This window comes from Schizosaccharomyces japonicus (assembly GCF_000149845.2).
Source record: "Schizosaccharomyces japonicus yFS275 unplaced genomic scaffold supercont5.2, whole genome shotgun sequence".
Taxonomy (NCBI): Eukaryota; Fungi; Ascomycota; class Schizosaccharomycetes; order Schizosaccharomycetales; family Schizosaccharomycetaceae; genus Schizosaccharomyces; species Schizosaccharomyces japonicus.
The window spans coordinates 1,681,440-1,704,854 of record NW_011627861.1 but is presented as its reverse complement, the minus strand read 5'-3'; the positions used below and the strand labels follow the sequence as shown (position 1 = coordinate 1,704,854).

Here is a 23,415-nt window from a genome sequence, read left to right as displayed (position 1 = left end):
CCCTGTTCTGCTCTTCTTGACACTTGCTTTCTTTCACCGCAATGTTCCGCTCCCCTCTTCTGCCTGACCTGACGGCAGACGACCGGGCGTAGCAACATCATCACCGCCATCGTCCGTCTGACGCTCCATTCCGACGGTTGACGGAACACACTTAACCAATCCCTTTTCCTCCATACGATTACTTCCTTTTGTGCCCAATAACCCACACACGCTTACCCTTCTTCCCCACACTTTGTTTCTTGGTGGTGAAGTTCACAGGGGGGAAGCCACACATTATATACTCTACTTTACGCCTTACCCACTCCTTAACACAGTTGACTCTCCTACCCCTACCTTGTCTCCCTCCTGTTATTTCGAGGCTGGTGCTTAATAAATAGACAGACATAACCGTCCATCACCGACAGTTGTGTTATTTGGTTCTTCTTACGGTAACTGTCTACTTAATATCTGTCGGCGTAGGTTTATTCTGACAGCGTAGTCTTTGCAGGTGCTCCATCGTCTATCGCTGGTTTAATAAGAAAGTTGAGTCACCACACGGATCTAGGGTGTTGATTTGGATTCTCTAGTGCATTGCAGTCATTTTGGATTGGTTGCTGTTTTGCTCGTCTCTGTTTTGTAAAAACGAAACAAGTACTGGCTCTGTAATTTCGCGTAGGAGCTACAGGACATCTTCTTCTGTCCGGGAATCTGTATTTTAAATCGCTGGACACCGTCTGCTGTGTTTGGTCTCCCGGAGAAAATCACTCTCAGTGTGTCTGCTGTATATTATCAGTATTGAACGAACAACGAAAGTAATGAGAATTTGAAGGAAACGATATGAAAGATAATCCAAATATGTTATATCGCTGTGCTGCCCGTTACCCTATCCAGGTAATCGTCACGGTATTTATTCTTGCAGCGTTTTCTTACGTTTCGTTCTTCGACACAATCACCCGCCAGGAATTACCGGCTCTGGCACGGACACTAGAGCAATGGAACCTGTTTGACAGACTCCCGAAAAACAAGGGTGAGCCTGCTCCTTACCTTGTGGCCGAGTCATCGTTCGACTCTGAAACAGGCGCGCAAAACTGGGAGCTTGTATTTGAGACGGACAACGAGAACCAGGTCGACTACGGTCTCATCGAAGTGTTCCGTCCCGCCGGCCAGGAAACGACTTTTTCTATGGGCTTTTTGGAAACACACGTAAACGCTTCTGCCGAGTCCTTCACCTCTGGCCGTGATAGCTATGTCAAGCTTGGTACCTCCAATATGTCTTTGCTCAACACAGTCATGCCCATAAAGTCGGCACAAAAGGTCGTTGAAGAGACGCCCTCGATTTCCGACTTGCTTTTGCAACGTCTCCTCCCAGCAATTCAGAAGCACACCTTCTCCTTGACGTGGACCTTGCGATTCCTCGGTAACGCTTGGATGCATGTCTTTAAACTCGCTAGCCATGCTTCCACGACCGAGCTTGTTCTTGTGGGTACTGCCTACGTTTGCATGATCGTGTCCATTATCTCTCTTCTCACAAACATGCGTCGTCTCGGTTCGCGCATTTGGCTTTCCGTCAGTGCCTTACTGTGTGTGATGATTGCTATTCAGTTGGCTATTTCTTGCCAGCAGGTTATTGGCGGCCATGTTGATTTCTACTCCGTTGTCGAGGCTGTTCCATTCATTGTTAACGCAATTGGTTTTGAGAAACCACTGTCTCTTGCTCGTGCTGTCATACCCGAATGCTCTATCAAGTCCACCAATCCCTTGCACGAGGAAGTTGCTAAGGCCTGCTCCAGGGCTACCAAGCCTTTGTTGCGCCATTTTGGAGTGAGTATGCTGGTTTTGGGTGTGTTCTCTTACGTGAATTTTGGTGTCAATCAATTCGCTTTCTTCACTACCGTTCTTGTCATCGAGATGTTGCTCAACGTTACGTTTTTCGTCTCTTTCCTCACGCTCAAGCTTGAGCTCCGTCGTTTCAAGGTCAGTTCCAACTTGCACAAGGCTTTGGTCGAGGAGGGCTTTTCTGAGTCTACTGCGACTAGTGTCGTTCGCTCAAGCGAGCAACAAACGAAGAGTAACGTCGAGAAGGGATTTTCGATCAAGCGTTGCATTGCGTCTATCCGTACGGTTTTGTTGATCGGCTTTGTTGGCATCAATTTGTTCAAGTTGTGTTCTGTGTCTTTCCCCTCTTACAAAAACTTGTCCAACTCCAACCAGTGCATGCCTTTGTCTACATACAACCTTGATGTTACGGTCAATTTCTTTAAGCAGAACGCTTTCCAAAGCGTTTTAGCTAAGCTTCCCGCTCAGGTGCATGAACATGCTACCCGTGTACGTTTTCTTCCTCCCATCATCTGTCAAGCACCTCCTCCTGCAACCAAAAGCGAGTCCTATAGTGTCTTGAAGGACATTTACCGTTTGTTCACTGGCACGGTTTTGCCAAAGTGGTTCATGATTGGTTTCGCTTTCAGTATCGCTGCTAATGTGTACTTGCTGAACGTCGCCAGAGTTTACATTCAAAAGAGTAACAACAGTAACAAGCCGGCCAAAACCAAGGAGAAGATTGTCGAGGTGGTTAAGCGCATCCACGTTTCCACGCCTTCGGCCGCACCTCCCGTCACGGATCCTAAGGATGTGGTTGTCCGTCCCTTGACGGAGTGTGTTGAGCTGTATAAGGGCGGAAAGGTCTCCGAGCTGAATGATGAGGAGATTGTTTCACTCGTTCTTGCTAAAAAAATTCCTCTGTATGCTTTGGAAAAGGTTCTGAAAGATTTGGAGCGCGCTGTGTACATCAGACGCATTGCCGTTTCTAGAACTTCGTCTACGAAAACGTTGGAAACGTCCGCTATTCCTGTGTACAATTTTGATTACGCTCGAGTCTTGAACGCTTGTTGTGAAAATGTTATTGGTTACATGCCCCTTCCTCTCGGTGTTGCTGGTCCTCTTATTATTGATGGAAAGTCGTACTACATTCCTCTTGCTACTACGGAGGGTGCTCTTGTCGCTTCTGCCATGCGTGGTTGCAAGGCTATCAATGCTGGCGGCGGTGCTACTACTATCCTTACTCGCGATGAGATGGCTCGTGGTCCTTGCATTACATTCCCTACTTTGTCTAGAGCTGGTTTCGCCAAGATGTGGCTTGACAGTCCTGAAGGACAGGAGGTGGTTAAGAATGCATTCAACTCGACGAGTAGATTTGCCCGGTTGCAGCACCTTAAGACCGCTCTGGCGGGCACTCGTCTTTACGTTCGTTTCTGTACTAGCACTGGTGACGCCATGGGTATGAACATGATTTCCAAGGGTGTTGAGCATGCCCTTGCTGTTATGTGTAATGAGGCCGGTTTCGAGGATATGAAGGTTGTCAGTGTTTCTGGAAATTATTGCACGGATAAAAAGCCGGCTGCTATTAACTGGATTGAGGGTCGTGGAAAGAGTGTTGTCGCTGAGGCTATTGTTCCGGCTAAGGCTGTTGAGTCTATTTTGAAGACAACTGTCGATGATTTGGTGCAACTGAACATCAACAAGAACTTGATTGGTAGTGCTATGGCTGGTTGTGTGGGTGGCTTCAATGCCCACGCTGCCAACCTTGTCACGGCCATTTTCCTCGCTACCGGACAGGATCCTGCTCAGAATGTGGAAAGTAGCAACTGTATTACATTGATGGACAACGTTAATGGCAATCTCCGTATCAGTGTATCTATGCCTTCCATCGAAGTCGGTACCATCGGAGGTGGTACTGTGCTTGAGCCACAAGCTGCAATGTTGGATCTGTTAGGTGTCCGTGGTCCTCATCCCACAAATCCCGGTAGCAATGCCCGTCAATTGGCACGGATTGTTGCTGCTGGCGTTATGGCTGGTGAGCTTTCTCTTTGCTCTGCACTTGCTAGTGGTCACTTGGTTAAATCGCACATTGGTTTAAATCGTAGTGCCCTGAATACACCCGTTGCTGGAACTTCTGCGAATAAACAGCCGCCTGTTGATTTGCTCTCGGCCATTAATCGTGCCAGACAGCCTGCCAAAAACTAATCTTTGTTCGGTGTGCTGGAGGCTCCAAAAAAAAAAGAAAGAAAAAAGCATTAGTATTATTCCCCTCGGCTCTTATCCAAGCAGTACCAGCTGTGACTTTCGGCATCACGCTAGGAACCATTACACGTAAACTTTGTTATGGACTAGAATATAATGAAAATATCTCTTGACAAATGTACGTCTTCTCCATTAAGACGTGGCATGCTAGAGTTTAGGCTAAAAATAATTATGGTGAACTATTACTAATAGTTGACGCTCGGAGAGCGTGTCTTGGCATTTAGTGTTTGCTAGCATTAGACCATGGGCGTCGTATATTGATTCTTCTGCGCTAATAGGCATTGGTCGTCTTTAGATGGCAACTCTTAAGTACAGTTACTGGCTTGGGTATGCTGGAATATGGTCTACTGGATACGGTATAGGCGACAGAGTCGGTGAGTCATGGTTGCATACCACTGATGTAGGATGCGGCAAATTAGATATATATCCACTTAGTACTTATTGGATATAAATGAGATACAATAGCATTCCACATCAAGCTATTTTTTTCGGTAAACAATGAGTTCCGAGCTAGCTGGTTTTAAGAACATTATGTTTATTCGTCATGGAGAGATCCCTCGTGAGAAGAAGGGACATCTGCTTCATGACCCATTGCTGACAGAACATGGACGAAGACAGTGTGAACGGTTGAGGAAGCACTTGGACGATGAACATTTGCAAATTGACTTAATTCTGTGTTCTCCAATGCGTGACGTTTTACAAACTTTAACAATTGCACTGCAAGATTACCTGCATAAGAATCCTACGATACCCGTTCAAGTTCTTCCACTTTTGCAGGACTGCAAGAGCAACAATGTCGGCTCAGACGTTGAACAGCTGGAACAAGAGTTTCCTAATTATGATTATTCCGCGTGCCACAACACTCCGTTCCCGGGGAAAAGGGGTATCAATGCTTCAAACTTTGAAATGAGTGTCCTTAGAGCGCGAATTCTCTTTGAATACCTGGCAGCTCTACCTCAGAAGAACATAATTGTTGTTACTCACGACTCTGTTATACGTTTGCTTCAGGGAAAGCAGAAGCCTACTGACAATTTGGATGCCCCACCTAAAGAAGAATCATTTACTCCGTGTGAACACGAGTTTTATACGTTACGGGGCAGCAAAATAGACGGTTACCAACTTGTTCAGAATAATGACTTCAACAAAAAAGTTTAGAGAAAAAAAATTTGTAACAAGCCATGTTTTCCAAAATCCAAAAAGAATTGTTGTAAGTGAATTTATGATGGTAAATTTAAATTATATATTTATGAACAAAATCGAGCTAAAACGTAATAAATAAGAAAGTGGCTAAAGAAGAGAGAATAGTATGAAAACATCTCCATATCGTGAAGAACCTCGCATTTTAAAGTAACGTTTTCTATTACTTCCATCCGATCTTATTCGTGTCGTAGCATTATTTGGTGGTGACTTTTGAGAAGGACTCCTCCAAAAAGGCCTCTACGCATTAACAAACATTCACTTGGCTTCCCCTGGTGAAGAGGGAATTGCTGACTGAGTGATAGGTTTTGGTTTATTCTGGGATTTGTTATTGGACACAATAGGTTTTGGTACTTAGGTAGTTTTTCCTTGTTTAAAAATTTGTTTATTATCTCTGCTTTGGGTTGTTTATACCACAACATCTAAACAGCAAAAATGTTCAATGTCAGTTGGGATATAAAAACTGCATCTCCCGCTACTTCGAAAAAACAGGGAAAAAACAATGCTTCGAAAAAAAGACCACAAAAACGGAAAAGATCAAACAATTCTGAGGAGAAATCGACGAACACAGCCCAAGAGAAGTCTCTTGGAAAAAAGAAGTCCAACGGTCGAAAGCCAGATGAAAAGAAACCAGGGAAAAATGATGCTGATGTGAAATTGGCAAAGTCGACAAAGACGGCCCCTCCAAAACGGCCAAAGCTGACATCCCTTCAGCAGAAAATGAAAGAAAAACTTGATGGTGCTGCTTTTCGCTGGATCAACGAAAAACTGTACACCACGGATAGTGCAGATGCTGTAAAGCTTTTCTCGGAACATCCCGAAATGTTCCATACTTATCACACTGGTTTCCGACACCAAGTGGAATCTTGGCCCGAGAATCCAGTAGATATATTCATTGGCTTTATCAAAGAACAGTTTTTTGAAGACAAAAAACGAGATGTCTACATTGCCGATCTAGGGTGTGGAGACGCAAAAATTGCACTTGAATGCGCTTCAATGAAGCATATACACGTCTCTAGTTTCGACTTGGTTGCCCATAACGAACGGGTGACGGCTGCTGATATTGCTCATTTACCATTGGAAGCAGGGACGATGGACGTTGCTATATTCTGCCTGAGTCTTATGGGAACGAATTTGGATACTTTTCTTCGTGAAGCACACCGAGTACTCAAACCTGACGGCGAGCTTTGGGTGGCCGAAATCAAAAGTCGGTTTACGGATAAGCGCGGAAAAGTTTTTGGTGAAGAGCTTACAAAAGTCGGGTTTGAGTTGGAGCATATGTATGAGGAGAACAAGATGTTCACTCTGTTCCAGTTCCGGCGTGTCGAGCAAGGTGAGACAGATACTTTACCTGTGCTTTTAAACCCTTGTATTTATAAAAGGAGATAACCTGGTCCCGGTGAGCACAGATGAAGATTTGAACTCATTAGTGTCTGTATCCAAAACTCGATATCCTGTGATCAAACAAGACCTGATGGTTTTGTTCGGCATTTGTTATATTCGGATATGATATTTCTTTTCTATTCTATTCTACTTTTCTATTCTTCTTTTATTCTTCTTTTATTTTTATTTTTTTTAATTGTATTTCTACTTTGGGAACGGTTTTATTATTTAGACAAATATATGTGGAATAAGTCAAACTGAACTGGACTCTGTGAACCGCAATCCTGCCGCTATCAATTTCGTCCCTCACCAAGCGACTTTTGACCAGTCTGTGCGCCATTCACGCACTGCACGTTACTGTGTTTCCTGTTATAGCAGCATCCAATGACGGCAACCTGTTACGGCTACTATAGTCGCAAGCCTGTCGCAGCCATGTCAGGATTTGCGCAGATTTGTTATTTAAAGCATCACCCTTCCCGAAATGCGGCTAAGCGAAACTTTATTTCTCGTTTAAATGGTGTCTGACGCGAGGATGAAAAAGCAGGAAAAAACCGCCCGGACGAACTTGCCCTCTACCTACCACCACTTGGATCACTGCCTCAAGTTGAGAGCACCAGAAGAGACGGAGACCGCTTGTTTGCAATATGAAGATTACGGACAAGTTGCAGCTGCCCGAGTACAGAGACCGAGTTACTTGGAGTTATGAGTACTTTCCCCCGAAAACGAGTACGGGTGTTGTCAACCTGTACAATCGTATTGAACGGATGAGAGACTGGGGACATCCAACATTTGTAGATGTCACTTGGGGTGCAGGTGGTAGTTCGTCTGATCTGACACCCGTAATCGTTAAAGTTACCCAGTCAGACTATGGTTTGGATACGTGTATGCATCTTACCTGCACAAACATGGCCACGAAGCAGATTGACGAGGCCTTGGAACGTGCTTACAAGGTCGGCTGTCGTAACATTCTTGCTCTTCGGGGTGATCCGGTCAAGCATGAGTCGGAATGGACCGCTCTTGAGGGTGGATTTGAATATGCATGCGATTTGGTTCGGCATATTCGCAAGAAATACGGTGATGAGTTTTGTATCGGTGTCGCTGGTTATCCGGAGGGATACGCCCCAGGAGACGACATTGACGCTACTATCAAGCATCTCAAAATCAAGGTTGACGAGGGTGCCTCGTTCATCGTTACACAAATGTTTTACGACGCTGAGAACTTTGTCGACTGGGTCAAGCGTGTTCGTGCTGCGGGTATTACTATTCCCATCTTCCCTGGAATCATGCCCATCCAGTCTTGGTCAACGTTCAATCGACGCTGCGAGTGGAGCGGTGTTCGTATTCCTCAGCACTTCATTGATGCTTTGGAACCTTTGAAGGACGATGATGCTCTGGTTCGCGAGAAGGGCTCTGAACTCATGGCCGAGATGTGTCAAAAACTCGTCGACAACGGAATTACCCGCTTGCATTTCTACACAATGAACTTGGAAAAAGCCACAAAAATGATTATTGAGAAGATGGGCCTCCTTAATCAATATATTGAGACTCCAAAAAACGAACTTACCTCGCACATCCGTTCTCCTTCACAACTTCAATTCCTTGACAACCCTCGGCCGAACGAAACCGTACGCCCAATGTTCTGGAAGACACGTTCACAGAGTTTTATTTCGCGAACAGAACAGTGGGATGAATTCCCAAACGGTCGTTGGGGTGACTCTCGCAGTCCTGCTTTTGGCGAGTTTGATCCCAAGCATCATGGTTTGAAGCAAACAGACGCAGAAATTCGTGCTCTTTGGGGTTCACCTGAAAACATCCGTGATTTGGGCAATGTGTTTGCCGCGTACTGTGAGCGTAAACTCGCTTGTCTTCCTTGGAGTGACATTCCACTGAGCGGCGAGAGTGCTATTATTGCTGATAAGTTAGCCGAATTGAACCGTCAAGGTATACTGACCATCAACTCACAACCCCCCGTTTGCGCTGCCCCAAGTACTGATCCTCTTTTTGGTTGGGGTCCTGCACATGGTTATGTTTTCCAAAAAGCTTATCTTGAGTTCTTCATGCATCCAGATCAAGTGAAGAGCTTACTGGAAGTTATTCCTTCTTTTAAAACTGTACAGTACTACATCACTGATTACGAGGGCAGTCTTGAAACAAATGGCGAATTAGACGTGCCCAGTGCTGTTACTTGGGGTGTTTTCCCCAATAGCGAAGTAATCCAACCCACCGTGGTAGAGTCGGCTTCGTTCCTTGCTTGGAAAGATGAGGCTTACAGTCTTGGTCTGTCATGGGCGAAGGCCCATTCCAGTACATCTGCTCCTTTCAAACTTCTGACGAATATTGTTAAAGAATGGAAACTCTGTGTAATTGTCGATAATGATTTCCGCGCCAAGGACACACTTTTCCGCTTCCTCGAACAAGTCAAACCTTTGCGCGAATTGCATCCCGAGTTCTTCTCTCACTAAAAATATCTAATCCGTTCGTTCAACCGCAACAACATCTTTCCGCCTACATCTTGTCCCTCTTTTTTTGTTTCATTGGATTAACTCCATAATAGTGTTTTATGATGGGTATGACTTTTCAAAAAGCTTCAACAGTTTTAGCATCTCTAGGGTCAAAAAAATACCTTTACTTCTGGTACTGTTTTAATTACAGTTGGTGTAATGTATAGTGTTTGAAATACGGCTGTGTCTGTGTACATTGTAATTGGCGAGGAGATGATAGATTAAAGCTACGGTCTGTTGATTTGAGAGACGGCCAGGTTTGTGTGTATTGAGTTCCGGAATGCAGAGCCAATTTTTTTTTCCAAAGCATCGAGTTCCTGACCCGCAGCAGTGTGATGCAGTTTTCGCGCCTTGTTGCACTGTCGAACTTCTCTATTGGCCATGTATAAACAGTTTTCGAGCCAGTACAAATGTGCTTTTGATTGTGCTATGCAATGCTTCCAAGCGGCTTCCGAGCACTCGAATCCAAGCTCCAAATTGTCAGCTCTTGTGATAAGCATTTCTGAAGCTATGGCTGCTTGAAGAAGAGCGTTCGGAGTGCCGGGTGCACTCGGTCGAGTGTAACGCTGTAAGTCAATTGCCCGTATATGTTCTCCTTTTCCAGCATTGGCTACGCAAGCTTGCATTCTTTCAGAAAGTATTGACGAGGGTGGTAGTGGAATTATTCGTTCATCAACATTGTTTTGACCGGTGGATAGTAATGCTTCTTCTTCAACTATACGCATGGCTCTTCGCCGGTCTTCCTGTGATAAAGGTTTGTCATGATCTGTTTAGTTAGCATAATACCTTTTTGTTGTATCGTACAAGGTAAAGAGCTTAATGAGGATTGCATGTCACTTTTTTGAGGAGAGAGTTGATGAAGATTTGAAAATGAAAATATTCGTACGTTTTGAACGAGATTCTAGCAGAAGGAAAAACGCGTAGATTTCTTTTTTTTATTGTTGGAAAGACAAGGCCTTTCGTCAAAACGTAGATATCGCACAAAATAAAAAAAATCTTAAAGAAGGAAAATACAGCAAAAAAAAGGAAAATAAACAAGGGAACGGCCCTGAGATAAAAAGAAACCGAAAGATTGACGAAAAAACAGTTCTAAAATGTACAAATGTCCTTGTTTTTGGAGGGGAATGGACTAGTTAAGAGAGGATCTCAGATGAAGTTGGAGCTTTTTGGAATACGGGAGGAATAAACAAATAACAAGGATGAGACTTAATTCTTTCAAGGTATTGCAATTGCAGAAGTCGAACCGAGACTATTTCATGGATGAATGTAATGGAAGTAGAATAACTTTCTTATTCTTATCAAAGGATAAATAAGAGATATAATATGATTCTAAACGAGGAAAAAAAAACGAGAATGGGAATGAGAAAACGAATACAACTCTCAAAACAGTAATGATACAACCTTCATGCAGACATTTTCTTAATAAAGAGTAAAGTAACTTGGCCATACAAATTCATCTTCCACAATTTGACATATTTTTTGAACGACGAACTTCTCAACTTTGGCAACATTCTTTAAGACTTGCTTGTTTGGTTCTCCGACAACACTGTCCACGCGGATATTTTTAATGATCGAAGACTGCACGTCACCACGATTGTGTTCAAGTGTGTCTACAAAGCAGACGTGGACATGAGATGCAATGAGCGCTACTACAAGAGTCCCATCTAGAACAATATCGCTAAGTTGAAGTGTAAACGGGAGCATAGCGAAATCCTTGCTCGGGTAGTTTACGGCTAAACATGCTTCCATGGACATTGTCATGTTTCCGCTGTACTGGACATGAGCAATGATCTGCACGTCTCCAATCGAATTTCTCAGAAACGAAGGTGTTTCCGCAGAGTTGGGAACCGACTTGTGGATGTTAGACTCGGCGATGTTTTGCGGAGATTGTTGATTCGATGTCTGTGTGTGATTCATGTTTACGTCTGTAGAATCCTTTTTGTGAACTCCGTTTTCAGTAGCTCCGTATGGAGGCAGTTCGGTCATATTTTCCTCTTCCCTGTCTGACTCTTCATCGTCCAACGAAGAACTATCGTCTGAATAAAGAGTCTCCTCATACAGCCGGGGATCAGGATCACAAATGTCTTGTATCGTAACGTCCGGCACACTTGTACCAAAGTCAAAACTCGTGATATGTAAATCTTGAATGTACCGAGGCAACGAAAGCTTTGCAATTTTTGTGTCCAGCTTAGCCCTTAGCTTTTCTGCAATCTGTTCATCCAACAAGTTCCATTGAATATCAATTGACATTTGAAGAATAAGACAAGACAAATTGGAGATAGGTACTAATGCTTGTGATTGGTATCACGGGTTGTTACACGTACGATCAGTTGTTTGCGATTTCGGTCGATGAATACTAATAGTCCCTAAGAATAATTTCCACTTAACACTCAGAAACTCGTTTCTCGTTGTTCTGTAATTTGAATGAAATATCAAGATGATCCGTTTCAGCAAATCCAAAAAAAAATAACAATAGAAAATCCGTTAAGAAGGTGTTATCAAGTATAAGCGTAGCTTGAAGGAGAATTTCCTCAAGCTTTGAAAAAGGGACAATTGTTTTTACAAAACACGCACAGCGATAAACAGAAAGTTAGACAGTTCAACGGTTCGTGTTCATTCACACATCCTCTCTGCTCAAATTTCTAAAACACTACCGGCCAATTCCGTTTTCGTTATTGTTATCCAACTCCTGGAACCGGATTTCATAACCGGTGAACTTTTCGGCTTCCCGGACTTTACCTAGAGAAAAAGATTTCCGATAGTTCGGAGACGCTTCGGTGAGATTCTAAATCACCGGATGGTGTCCGCAACTTCTCCGGCTTCACCGTGCCTTTTTGGTGTTGTTCCAGTCTCCCCATGTCGGTGACTTTTCGGTCAACAAACCCCTCACCAGTTCGGTTTCCCACTAGTCGGTGTTCTTAATCTCTGGGCGGGGATTTGAGAGGGGAGGTCGGTCTTCTAGTTCTTTCAGTCCAGCAGCAGCAGCTTGTTACTGGTAGGGGCAGGGATTTGCGCTGGAACAAAAGGACGGAAAGAGCTACTCAGACAAAGAACAGTGGGTACCCTAGGATCGATATATTCGCAGAAATACTGTCTTGGAAACTCCTCACTCTCTCAACCGACTTTGAGGTATATCATTCCATAATTGTTTTATATTGTATTTACATAGTTATTCTTCACTCTATGGGTGTTTCTCATTCTGTTCAGACATCTTCCGGTGAAGAAAATGGAAATGGAAGTGACAGTTGGCAATTGTCGAACTTTAAGGAACGGCAAGTTATCGGAAAGGGTACCTGGGGCACTGTTCGGATTATTAAACACAAGGGAACGAAGGAGAAGTTTGCTTTAAAAAAGATTGTGAAAAAGGAAAAGTCTCCAAAACAGATGGTTAAGCTGAGAAGGGAATGTGAAATCTTACGGGAACTGTCAAACCCGCTTGTCTGTCAGTTGAGAGACAGCTTTGAGGATAACAACAGTGTGTATATTATTACGGACTTAATGAGCGGTGGTGATTTACGATACCACATTTCACAGCATCGATTTGAAGAACGTGTGCTGCAATTTTGGCTCGCAGAGATTGCTGCCGCCATTTTGTACATTCATTCTCGAAACATAATCCATCGGGATATAAAACCAGATAACATTTTACTGGACCATCTCGGTCACTGTCATTTGGCCGACTTTAATGTGGCTCAAAAAGTTGATCCAGAACAACCCGTTGCAACAGGTGTTGCCGGCACACCTGCTTACATGGCACCCGAGTTCTTTTTTTTTCAGCAATGCAGCTTTGAAGCGGATTGGTGGTCGCTAGGAGTGGTAATGTACGAGTGCTTTCATCAGGAAAGGCCGTTTGACGGTTCTGCCGCTTACGACTGGATGCAGAAGGACGAACAGGAACGACAAAAAATGCTCCCAGACATCGAGCAAATGTTTGTGCCGAAGTTTTCCAAAGACGCAATGTCGAACGAAGCTGAGGATGCCGCAAAGAAGTTCCTTCGAGCGAATTCGAAACAGCGTTTGGGTCATCATCCTGCCGACGTTTTTCAGCACTCGTTCTTCCATAACTTCCCACTATCCGACCTTAACCAATGCAAAATCCCGCCTCTCTACCGCCCTTGCCAAACGAAGCTAAATGCTGATCCGATATTGGAGCTGGAGGCGTACATTTAGAACTAGCATCCTCTCCTCTGGTACATACTATACATTTCCCTCATTGATCCCTCCCTTACCTCTAAACCTCCTAGCTGATGTAGCTCAAGTACGTTAATATTATATGTTCCTCGCCAATGTGCAAACAAAGAAGACCATATGCAAGTCTCATTGACTATTATAAAACTATGTACATCATATATTTTTTCCTTCTACAGTACGAGTGCAAGAAATATCTCTCTAACAACCAAAGTAAACACCCTCGATATCGAGCATTGAGAAACAACGCTCAGCACTAGGCTCTACGAAAGCAGTGACAATAGTGATTTTGGGGAATACCAAGGATAAGGTTTTGATACTCTCAACCAACGAAACATAAACCACAAGAATAATGCTCTCTTGCGGAACACCGAAATCTACGAGCACCTGAAGTGCCATAAGCACATTCGCTTCATCACGCAGGGCGGCCGCCATAAGGACAACATCCATGGCAGCAATACCATGCGGGAATTTGTAGAACTTCAAGCTCGGCTCACCAGTCTCACCATGAATTTGTACGAGAATCTTGCCCATTCTCACATCTGTGTACTGTCTCAGAAGAGCTGCTTCCAAGGTGCCTCCTGACCGCAGAATGGAAACACCGCAAATCTGTAAATTATTAGTTGAAGCCATTAAAACGAAACAAGATGTCGTCTTTTTTTTTCTCCTCTACTCACCTGTTTGGCCAGTTTCAGACCAGTCCACTTGGAGCCACTGTGCAGCGTCACTTCTGTTTCTTCGAACGCCAAACAATCGCTCATAAGACTCATCAACATAGAACCAATACGACTAAGATAGAATTGTACAGAGTCAGAGTCCGTAGATTTGTCTAACAAAATTGTCTTGATAGCTTCGAGTTCGGGCGTCTTTCGTAACTCAATGATATTCAAAGTTATGTCGTTGATCGTAGGCGCCATTGCCTGCAACGTACTCAAGTTGCGCATATGGCCAGAGCTTTGGTGCGACAGTGTTCGAATAATATAGTTGTACACCATATTCAAGGCAGTCTTGTTGTCGCGACCGCGAGGAACGATAATGTCCGTATACTTGGCTTGCGTACGAACATACGTGTCATAACTAGGCTTCACGAAGCGAGAATACTGCTGCAGCACACCCAGTATGTCACGACCTCTGTAGGTAATGTCTCGACTTAATCTGCGGGACAAACAAACGTCCGGGTCTGTGTCCAGGAAGATGGAAACATCAAATAGGCTGCGGATATTTTCATTAAATAAAGCAAAAATTCCCTCAACAATAATGATGCTAGCTCCATACACAGTAATGGTCTCATTTAAGCGATTGTGCTCAATGAAACTGTACACAGGAATCTCAACCTTCCGACCAGCTTTGATCTCGACAAGCTTCTCATAAAGCAAATCCCAGTCAATAGACTCGGGTTTGTCAAAATCATAGTTGTTTTGCAGCGCCTGCTGACGCTGTTCAGGGGTCAGAGGCTTGTAAAAGGAATCAAGGGACAGGATAACAACATTCGGCTGGTTTAAAGACTTAACAATTGACTGAGCTACAGAAGTTTTTCCACTTCCTGATGGACCAGCAATTCCGACGAAGCGAATTCTTCTCCACGGAGGCTGATATGTCACAGCATTCGTACTCATAGAGCTCAAGGAAGTCATAGAACTCATCAAGGAACCGTTCTTTCTATGAAAATGTAAATTTGGATTTTCGTTTGTTCGCCCAGTCAAAACCCGAACGTTTCTTAAAGAAATGAAAGTGCTCCTGTTTGCCGCAAAACAATTAAAATACACACCCTGTTAAGCAATATAATCACCGACGTAGAATAAATAATCAAATAGATATTACCCTGTCCCTTGTTTTGTTGGATTCCTGTAGCTTATGGTATGTGAAAAAGACAGAACAACACAGCAGATATATGCTTGCCGAGCAAAAAAGCAGGAAAATAAATAAGTTATTGTGACAAACAGAATTCCAGCTCGAGCTATAAAGAGAAGGAGAAAGAGTTGGAATAAGAGAACAAAGAATTCTCTCTCGATAACCAAAACTTGCTGGGTAATCGAGAAAGAACGAAAGACAAATAAAAGAATAGAGTTTACGACGAGAATTAGCAAGCTGAAAGAAGACAGTACGCCTGGATACTACGATTGCTATCAATGAGCAGAAACATCTTTTATTCATACTATTTAGTCGTTTACCGCGGTAGAACCGCGTTTGAGTAATTGTAGATTTTTCGATTAGAAGAAGGGATAAACGTAACACTATCGTCTATACAAGGGAAAATGCATCAAATTTAACGAGTAAACAGCTCCAGAAAAGCGATAGCTGAAGAAATATGTAAAATGGTTCGCTCGTGGATCGAACACGGGACTGCTGGTGAGAACGAAGTTGCTACTACTGTACCACCAAAATCTTTCTCTGTGTTGGCCGGTAGTAAACAGAGTCGACTATACCACCTGCGACTGGCTACGACTGAAAGCCCGTGCTAATGCAGACAGCCATAGAAGAGGTAAAAGACAATACAATTGTTGCTGTAAAACAGGTGCTGGAGGAGGAGGATAGTAGCATTTAGATATATATATATATATATATAACATAGAGGAAAAAGGCCAATGCAACTCAGAACAGGGTGTTTTATGAACAGTAAGCAGGTCTAAGAAACTAAAATATACCCGTTGACTCTAAAGCAAATCATGAAATCACGTATCTATTTAATCCTAAATCCAATAAATCCATTGACGGAGATCATAAGTAACCGCAGTATAAACAACAAGACAAACAGTTACTCAACATAGTTTGTCGAGAGTTACTCGTAACTACATTGGTATCGATGGAACATCCAGAGGAATGCATTTCTTACTACACAGACATGCCTGGATACGCTTGCTGTTCCCCTCCCTTCTCCCCTTCTCCTCTTCTCCTCTTCCGCTCTCCCCTCTTCCCAGTTATTAAGGGTTCTCCGCCTTTAACATTCCCTCAGCCTTAATCTAGTATAGCTAAAATCTTTACTGAAGGATTTGTAGTTTGTTCTCACTATGCTCCAACCTCACCTTTCCACACCCCACTCCACTCCGTACAAAAAAACGTAACCCTTTTTTGCATCTCCTATACCCCTTTTCATAGCTGGAAATTTATCTAATGAGTACTCTCGGATCTGTTTTTGTTAAAAGTGCAGTTAGCGGCGATACTCTGAATGTGCTTGTTAAAAAAAGCCCAAACCAAATTCTGGAACGCACTGTATCGTTAGCTTATATCGAATGCCCTCGTTTTAAGCGTGAAGGTGACGATCCCTTCGCTTTCGAGGCACAGGACTTTGTCCGTAAGGCTATTGTGGGAAAGCCCGTACAGTTGACGATCTCATACATTGTTCCATCGACGCAGAGAGAGTATGGACGCATTTCCTTCAAAGGAGAGGACCTCACAACGGCATTGCTCGATGCTGGTTTAGCCAAGCTGCGTCCAGAAGCTCGTAAGCGTGATGATGGTCCCGATTCTTACCATGCAATCCTTCAAAAGGCGGAAGAGGTTGCCCAGCACAAGAAACTTGGCATCTGGGGTCCTGCAAATGCCGCAGTCAACACGTCCCAAACGGACCCCTTGAAGCCTGCTGCTTACTTGCAAGCACACAAGACCGAGAAGATCAACGCCATCATTACTCAAGTTCGCGATGGAGACAACTTCCGTGTTCGCCTGCTGATGAAGCCTAAGCAACATCAGTTCATCACTCTTGCTTTGGCTGGTGTCCGTTGCCCTCGCTCTAAGCGGTACGGAAACAACGAGACTGAAGCCGAGCCTTTTGGCGATGCTGCGAAGTCTTTTGTCGAGAGCCGTTTGCTTCAGCGTAATGTAATCGTTGAGCTCTTGGGTCTTGCTCCTAACAACATTACTTTCATTGGAAGAGTTCTGCACCCTGCTGGCAACATCGCAACTGTTCTTTTGTCTGCTGGTTTGGCTCGCGTTGCTGACTATCATGGCTCCATTCTCGGTGCCGATGCCATGGGCAAGCTTAGACAAATTGAGCGTCAAGCAAAGGTCGAGAACAAGGGTATGTGGAAAGACGCTTCCTTTGTAAACACTGCAATGGACAAGAGTAATGCCAACGACTACGAAGCGGTTGTTACCCGCGTGATTTCTTCCGACAGTTTGGAGATTGCCAAGGCGGATGGTACTGAGAAGCGTATTCAACTCAGCAGCGTTCGTCATCCTCGTCCCGCCGTTGAGAAAGAGTCCTCTTACCAGCTTGAGGCTCGGGAATTTCTGAGAAAGAAGCTCATTGGTAAACAGGTTACCGTGTCCACCGACTTTGTCCGCCCTGGACAAAATGGTCTTCCTCCTGTTGACGCATGCACTGTGACGCTCCCTGACGGAACGAATGCCGCTATGTTGGTGGTGGAAAACGGTTACGCATCGGTTGTGCGCCATCGTCGTGAAGACTTGGACCGTTCTCCCCTTTATGACCATCTGCTTGAAACCGAGGCTAGAGCCCAACAAGCTAAGAAGGGTATGTGGTCTGGCAAGAAGTCTGCATTGAAGGAACCAGTCAACGCATCAGAGTCGGTGGTTCGTTCTCGTCAGTACCTTCCTTCTTTGCAAAAGAGCAAGCGCCTGTCTGCGGTCATTGAGTTCGTTGTTAGCGGTTCCCGTTTCAGATGCTACTCCCAAAAGGAGAACTGTAACTTTGCAATTGCTTGTGCCGGTATTCGTACTCCTCGTTATAACAAAACTGAAAACAGCGAACGCTGTGGTGAAGAGGCCTACAACGTCTCGAAGCCTCTTCTTCAAAAGGATGTAGAGTTAGAGATTCTCAGTGTCGATAACAGTGGATGCTTTATCGGAAACATTTACACTTCTCGGAACGACAGCATTGCTGAAGTTCTTCTTGAAAAGGGTTTGGCTTGGTCGCAAGGATACCCTAATCAATCTAATGTTCAAAGAACTGTCTATGATGAGGCTGAACAACGGGCTAAGGCTCAGAGAATCGGTCTTTGGGAGAACTACGTTGAGCCTACCGAAAAGCAAACCGTGAAGACTACCGACACTGACACTGCTTCAAAGGGTAAGACCTATGTTGATGTCGTGTTGAGTGATATCGGAGATGAAGGCAAGTTTTCTTTCCAGATTGTTGGTGACGAGGTGAAACAATTGGAGGGACTCATGAAATCTTTGGCTGCCTACAAGGCAAATGCACAATCTCTTGATGGCCAAATCAAGGTTGGTGCTAACATTGCCGCCCTCTCCTCCTATGATAACGCTATGTACAGAGCACGCATTCTTCGTTGTGATCGCGACAACAACATCGCTGATGTGGTGCTCTATGATTACGGAAGTGTTGAGCAGATTCCCTTTAAGAATCTTTTTTCTTTGCCCGAAAATTACCGTGTCCTGAAACCTCAAGCGCACACTGCCACTCTTACGTTTGTTCAATTCCCTTCTACTGGTTCGGACTATGCTGATGATGCTAAAGCCACTTTACATAAACTTACTGCCAACAAACAGTTTGTCGCTTGTATTGATGGTGAAAACAATAACGTCCTTTCTGTTACACTTATTGATCCTCAAGTGGGCTCCGATTTTGAGCAATCAATTAATGCACAGCTGGTTGAAGAAGGTGTTGCTAGTCTTCTGCCAAAGAAAAAGCGCTCTATTCTTGGCGATCCCGCGCTCTTAGAGGCTTTGACTGAATTGCAGGAAAACGCTCGTCGTTCGCATATCGGTATGTGGACCTACGGCGACCCCCTTGATTATGAGGATTAGTTATGTCTAAGTAAACAGAATAGAAAATTATGGTTTATTAATAGAAGCAAAAAATTGCCTATCATTGCACAGCCGTCTTTCAGGAATATTGTTTTTTTTTAGGTATTATTCCCTCGTCCAATGTACCCCAAATGAATTTTGTATGCTTATTATCAAAAAATATGTCTGTGGATAGTTGGCAACGGGAACCTGCTCCGGAATTAAGTATTAGATGTCTTTAGCTTCAGGTTCTTGTCCACAAGCTGCAGAGCACAAATCACACTCGTGTCACCGTTCTCAGTGCGTTCATCAGTGGCATAGAAAATCTCTCCCCCTTCTCCGAGCTTTCCCCGTCCATCTGCTAGCAGTCGAATGTTATAGCCGGTAATGACATGAACAAGTTTGGCTGTTTCAACATGGCGGACTTCAATGAAAGAGGGTTCAAAGGCAAGGATATATGGATAGGACAACGCAAACTTTTGGGGACAACCTTCCCAAACAACAAACCAAGTTGGTCTTGACCGCCAGCCATTACGGTTGACATAGAAGGCAAACTCAGAGTAACATAGAAGGAATTCTCCACCATTCATTCGGTAGATTGCTATAGGCTTGATATTCTCTCTCCGTTCGACGAACTCAAGAGACGTATCTGCCGGATCAAGAAGCGACTGTGTTTCGAGATTGTCGAGACTCACGACCTCAAATCCCCGTGTACAGCCAACACACAGTTTATTCTTCAAAAAGTGAATAGAGGTAGACTCCGTTGGCATATATAGCTCCTTTAAAACACGTAAAGGGTCCTGTGACACAGCAAGCAACTTCTTCAAACCTGCCTGCTTCGATGTCCGTGCAAGTTGTTGCACTGGTTCCAGCACTTTTATAGTTGTGCTTAAAGTTGAACTCTTAACAATACAAACCAAAACCTTTCCAAGACAAATACCAACTTTGAAAAAGCTTGTATGTCCAGATATCTTTTTTGGCTTACGAGGTGCTTGGCCAACCTCAGTAGAAATCCACGAAAGAGAATACGAGTATAAGACTTTATCGGAAAGAAGGAGTAAAAGATTGTACTCTTCAATGACTTCCAGTTGAGAAACGTTAGGTAAAGAGAGAATGCGTATAGGTTGAACCAAAATCATACTGTGTGGTTTGCGCGTAGAAAGATATATACCGGTATCTGTACCAAATAGCAGGCGTCGTCCACCATCATAGACACCGATGGCGTTTACGCGATCTGATACCGAAAAGAAGTCTCTGCATACGACAGTTGATTCAAACCACTGACTCTTTTTAAAGATTGCCTGTTGCTGCCTTTCGATATGTTCTTGCCATTTATCTCTTCCAACTTCGGTGCTAGCGTACAATGTCACTTCGTAACCCTTTTTTCCTAGAAGTTGCAAGTTGAAAGGGTACATTTTGTTCGCAGGGCGTCCAATATGCGCTGTAGCTTTCAAGGGACTTTGAAGCAAATACTTTTTAGAAGTAGGCATTTTGTTTCCGGAATCATCAATGAGCGAGAACCGCAAAAACATCAAAGACATGGGCCTCTGATGAACTTTAAAGAACTGTCTCTTGGAAACAGTTTTGGGTTTAACAAGAAGAAGTGCATTATCAAAAAGGAACAAGTGAACATCACTACTTGATTCAAAAGAGGCAGATCCAGCGTTCTTCTTTTTCAGCGGACCCTTGAAAATTAATTGACGATTGTCGTCCAGTAGATGAAGCTCGTAATGTTCGCCTGGTTTAAATAAGAGCTGTTTGTTAAGTTGCATGAGATTGAAGCGGTTTTCCGCCTTTCCACTTTCGACATTCAATCGAGTCAAGAACTCCTTGATTAGTTCAATAACCTTCGGTATATCTTGAGTATCGGAATTCTCACTATCAGTATACTTCAATACAGCACTCAACAAAAGAGGATATCGAGCCAGACGGGTTGTTGGCTTGGTGAGATAACCGTTTAATTCCAACTTGCGAGACTCTTTAAGTCGCTCTGTTTCATATACAAACTTTGCAAAGGCCGGATTATTAGCTTTCTCGGTCTCAAACTCATATTTTCCGTAAAGCTGACCAGCGCCATAGCGAATAAAAGGTTCAAAACGAGGTACAAATTCCAAAAATATATCAGCAACGCGTTGTACAACGGGCTCCTTATTTTGACGGACAGTCAAGGCTTCTGCGAGTTTTGAATTCACAGAATGGACCTCTAAAGCATTTAGGAAAACGGTACGAATAAACTTTTCTTTCTTTGCTTCAGGGATGCAATTAGAGGCATATAGGGGTTTAATCCAGTAATCACGTAGGTATTCAAGATCTTTAACAAAGTCGCGTTCAGTGTAGATAACTTCACAAATGACCTCTTGTCTCTTCTTTTCCCTTTCGCTGACGCTATCAGCAATCTCTTTGGGAACACTATAAATCCAAAGTTTCTGTTCCTTGTCGTCAAAAGCAACAGATGAAGACTGACTGAGTTCCAGCTGAAACTTCGCCCGCATTTTCGCATACATACGCTGCTGTTGTTCAACTCTCCAGGGACAAGTAGCGGAGTAGCAGGGCTCGGAGCGCACACAGGTAGGAGAATAACAGTTTGTCAAGATAGTGAAGACACCAATTGGAAGCTTCCTTTCAGTATTCATAGTCTCAGCCTGGGTTTCAAGTTGGCCTTTCTCGTTGATAGAAGAAACTTCAGAGGGGATGTAGCCATTGTTGAAAGCAGGATCACTCAATTGATACACCTCACGAAAAGAATCACGCAGACGATGGTCATAAGTAACATCATGAAACATTTTCTGTGCATCCAAAGCACGACCGACTAGCAAGGCCAAATTTCGATCAGCTGTACGAGTGATACGAAGAAGAACTGAGACAGCGTGTTCTCCCGTAAAAGCATTTGTATAGACAACACCATTTTTTATTCTGTCACCCAATTGTAACCGTGAAATAAAATCATAAGCAACGTCTGACAAAATTGCAGGATATGCCCGATGACGCCTTAGCCTGGGAGAACGTGCGGGAGCAAGCTGGGTTGTGAGCTCTGATTTGCGTTTCTGTACAGGAGCAGTCTTTGAGGGTACAGAACTTATTGACATAGACGAAATGGATTGCGAAAGAGGAACGCCATCCTGATCACGCTGACCTCGAATCCGAGAAAGAGTCGCTGCATCAAATGAATGGTTTCGCGTTGATTGATAGTCCAAACTGCCACGAGCAGCTCCCAAAGAGCCCTGGTACGTATTGAAGCCAGGACGGAACTTGGACAAAGGTATTGACGTTGTAATCGTCGCTTCAGTCGGAACGTCACTCAGAGAAGCATTGTAACGCGAGGGAGACGAACTAATAACCGTCTGCGAATTTAACGTAGTTGTTGCAGAGACGCTTGAACCCGTTCGAGGTACGGGATCTGGCTGTTGAAACACTGATGCAGGCACTGCGGCAACCTTGCCAAGTGGACTGGTAGAGGAAGATGCAGAACTGTCACGCGGAGAATCAAAATACAGTTCGCTGGAGTTACTCAAACGACTTCTACTTTCACCAGAAAGCCTGTTCGTGTAAGCGGTGTTTGAAAATGGATTTAAGTTTGGTTTAGAAGCAATGAATGGACCACTGGCTTCGCTGGAAGTGTATGAATGATGCTTGTATGAGCCAGTTTCGAATTCCCCCGCGGATGGATCAAAGGGCGAGAAATCGTTCAGGTAATTATGTCCCGTTCCCGCGGCGGAGAAAATACTGATTTCAGAGGATTTTTCCGTCGAATTTAACGACGGAGAAAACACTCGAGCATTACGCTGAGAAGCATACGGTTGGGATGACGGTGCCGGTAAAGCAAATGGTGCTTCCATGAGCTGCTCCGGGGCACCCGTAAACTGTGGAGGACACACGTTAGGTGCCGTTGCTAAACCGTTGTCCGTGCCAGCACTTAGAGGCTTCCTGAGCATCCGCTGAACAGTCGGAGGGTTGTTCGACGTGGGATCTTCACTAGGAGGTGTATTGTTCACATAGTTATGGGAGACGGAACGCCTTGTTGTTCCAAAAATCGCCTTGTATGCATGGTTGCCATCCGAATGCTCCGGAGCTTCGTACGAGTAATAACTCATTATAAAAGCCTACCTGTCGCAAGATAAAGCATAGAATAGACAGCAATTCTTCACTAAGTGGATGGCTCTGTCCAGGTGTGGTGTTCGTTAGAACTCGGCGTTTTTTTAAACAGTATCTTGCTCTGAGCCAATTAAGAGAAACAAAAGATAAAGAAAAGAAAGAGAATATCTTCTAAAAGATGTAGGTATCGAATAGAATAAGCTATATTGCGGCTCCGGGTGCGATGCAGTGGGCACGTCGTTTTGACCCCTTTCCCCTGGTCAGCGATCGAAATTGATGGACACCAAAATTA

At 44.0% G+C, this 23,415-nt stretch overlaps 10 protein-coding genes across 10 annotated transcripts; 6 read left to right on the top strand and 4 right to left on the bottom strand.

Moving 5' to 3' along the window:
* Window positions 1–230: 230 nt before the first annotated feature.
* SJAG_03715 (3-hydroxy-3-methylglutaryl-CoA reductase Hmg1) lies at window positions 231–4,191 on the top strand. Its single transcript, XM_002174814.2, has one exon. The coding sequence runs from the start codon at window positions 817–819 to the stop codon at window positions 3,997–3,999; it is 3,183 nt and encodes a 1,060-aa protein (XP_002174850.2). The 5' UTR covers window positions 231–816; the 3' UTR covers window positions 4,000–4,191.
* SJAG_03714 (phosphoglycerate mutase family protein) lies at window positions 4,125–5,344 on the top strand. The gene has a single exon (XM_002174813.2). It carries the CDS (start codon window positions 4,555–4,557, stop codon window positions 5,209–5,211), a length of 657 nt encoding a protein of 218 aa, XP_002174849.1. The 5' UTR covers window positions 4,125–4,554; the 3' UTR covers window positions 5,212–5,344.
* On the top strand, window positions 5,285–6,893 carry SJAG_03713 (rRNA methyltransferase Rrp8). The gene has a single exon (XM_002174812.2). It carries the CDS (start codon window positions 5,689–5,691, stop codon window positions 6,640–6,642), a length of 954 nt encoding a protein of 317 aa, XP_002174848.1. The 5' UTR covers window positions 5,285–5,688; the 3' UTR covers window positions 6,643–6,893.
* Window positions 6,894–7,162: 269 nt separating this feature from the next.
* SJAG_03712 (methylenetetrahydrofolate reductase Met9) lies at window positions 7,163–9,242 on the top strand. Its single transcript, XM_002174811.2, has one exon. The coding sequence runs from the start codon at window positions 7,281–7,283 to the stop codon at window positions 9,096–9,098; it is 1,818 nt and encodes a 605-aa protein (XP_002174847.1). The 5' UTR covers window positions 7,163–7,280; the 3' UTR covers window positions 9,099–9,242.
* Window positions 9,243–9,364: 122 nt separating this feature from the next.
* On the bottom strand, window positions 9,365–9,969 carry SJAG_03711 (splicing factor Cwf7; the record flags this gene model as incomplete). Its single annotated transcript, XM_002174810.2, has 2 exons — window positions 9,365–9,903; window positions 9,942–9,969. The coding sequence occupies 2 exons, from the start codon at window positions 9,967–9,969 to the stop codon at window positions 9,365–9,367; spliced, it is 567 nt and encodes a 188-aa protein (XP_002174846.2).
* Window positions 9,970–10,275: 306 nt separating this feature from the next.
* SJAG_03710 (Mdm10/Mdm12/Mmm1 complex subunit Mdm12) lies at window positions 10,276–11,849 on the bottom strand. The gene has a single exon (XM_002174809.2). It carries the CDS (start codon window positions 11,385–11,387, stop codon window positions 10,557–10,559), a length of 831 nt encoding a protein of 276 aa, XP_002174845.1. The 5' UTR covers window positions 11,388–11,849; the 3' UTR covers window positions 10,276–10,556.
* Window positions 11,850–11,980: 131 nt separating this feature from the next.
* On the top strand, window positions 11,981–13,400 carry SJAG_03709 (AGC/YANK protein kinase Ppk33). The gene has a single exon (XM_002174808.2). It carries the CDS (start codon window positions 12,321–12,323, stop codon window positions 13,305–13,307), a length of 987 nt encoding a protein of 328 aa, XP_002174844.1. The 5' UTR covers window positions 11,981–12,320; the 3' UTR covers window positions 13,308–13,400.
* On the bottom strand, window positions 13,390–15,456 carry SJAG_03708 (uridine kinase/uracil phosphoribosyltransferase). The gene is made up of 2 exons (XM_002174807.2): window positions 14,003–15,456; window positions 13,390–13,934 (listed from the first exon to the last, which is right to left on the bottom strand). The coding sequence occupies exons 1-2, from the start codon at window positions 14,966–14,968 to the stop codon at window positions 13,527–13,529; spliced, it is 1,374 nt and encodes a 457-aa protein (XP_002174843.2). The 5' UTR covers window positions 14,969–15,456; the 3' UTR covers window positions 13,390–13,526.
* A 749-nt stretch (window positions 15,457–16,205) lies between these two features.
* On the top strand, window positions 16,206–19,138 carry SJAG_03706 (RNA-binding protein Snd1). Its single transcript, XM_002174805.2, has one exon. The coding sequence runs from the start codon at window positions 16,437–16,439 to the stop codon at window positions 19,050–19,052; it is 2,616 nt and encodes an 871-aa protein (XP_002174841.1). The 5' UTR covers window positions 16,206–16,436; the 3' UTR covers window positions 19,053–19,138.
* SJAG_03705 (Rho1 guanine nucleotide exchange factor 1) lies at window positions 18,362–23,378 on the bottom strand. Its single transcript, XM_002174804.2, has one exon. It carries the CDS (start codon window positions 23,120–23,122, stop codon window positions 19,253–19,255), a length of 3,870 nt encoding a protein of 1,289 aa, XP_002174840.1. The 5' UTR covers window positions 23,123–23,378; the 3' UTR covers window positions 18,362–19,252.
* Between the last annotated feature and the right edge of the window lie 37 nt (window positions 23,379–23,415).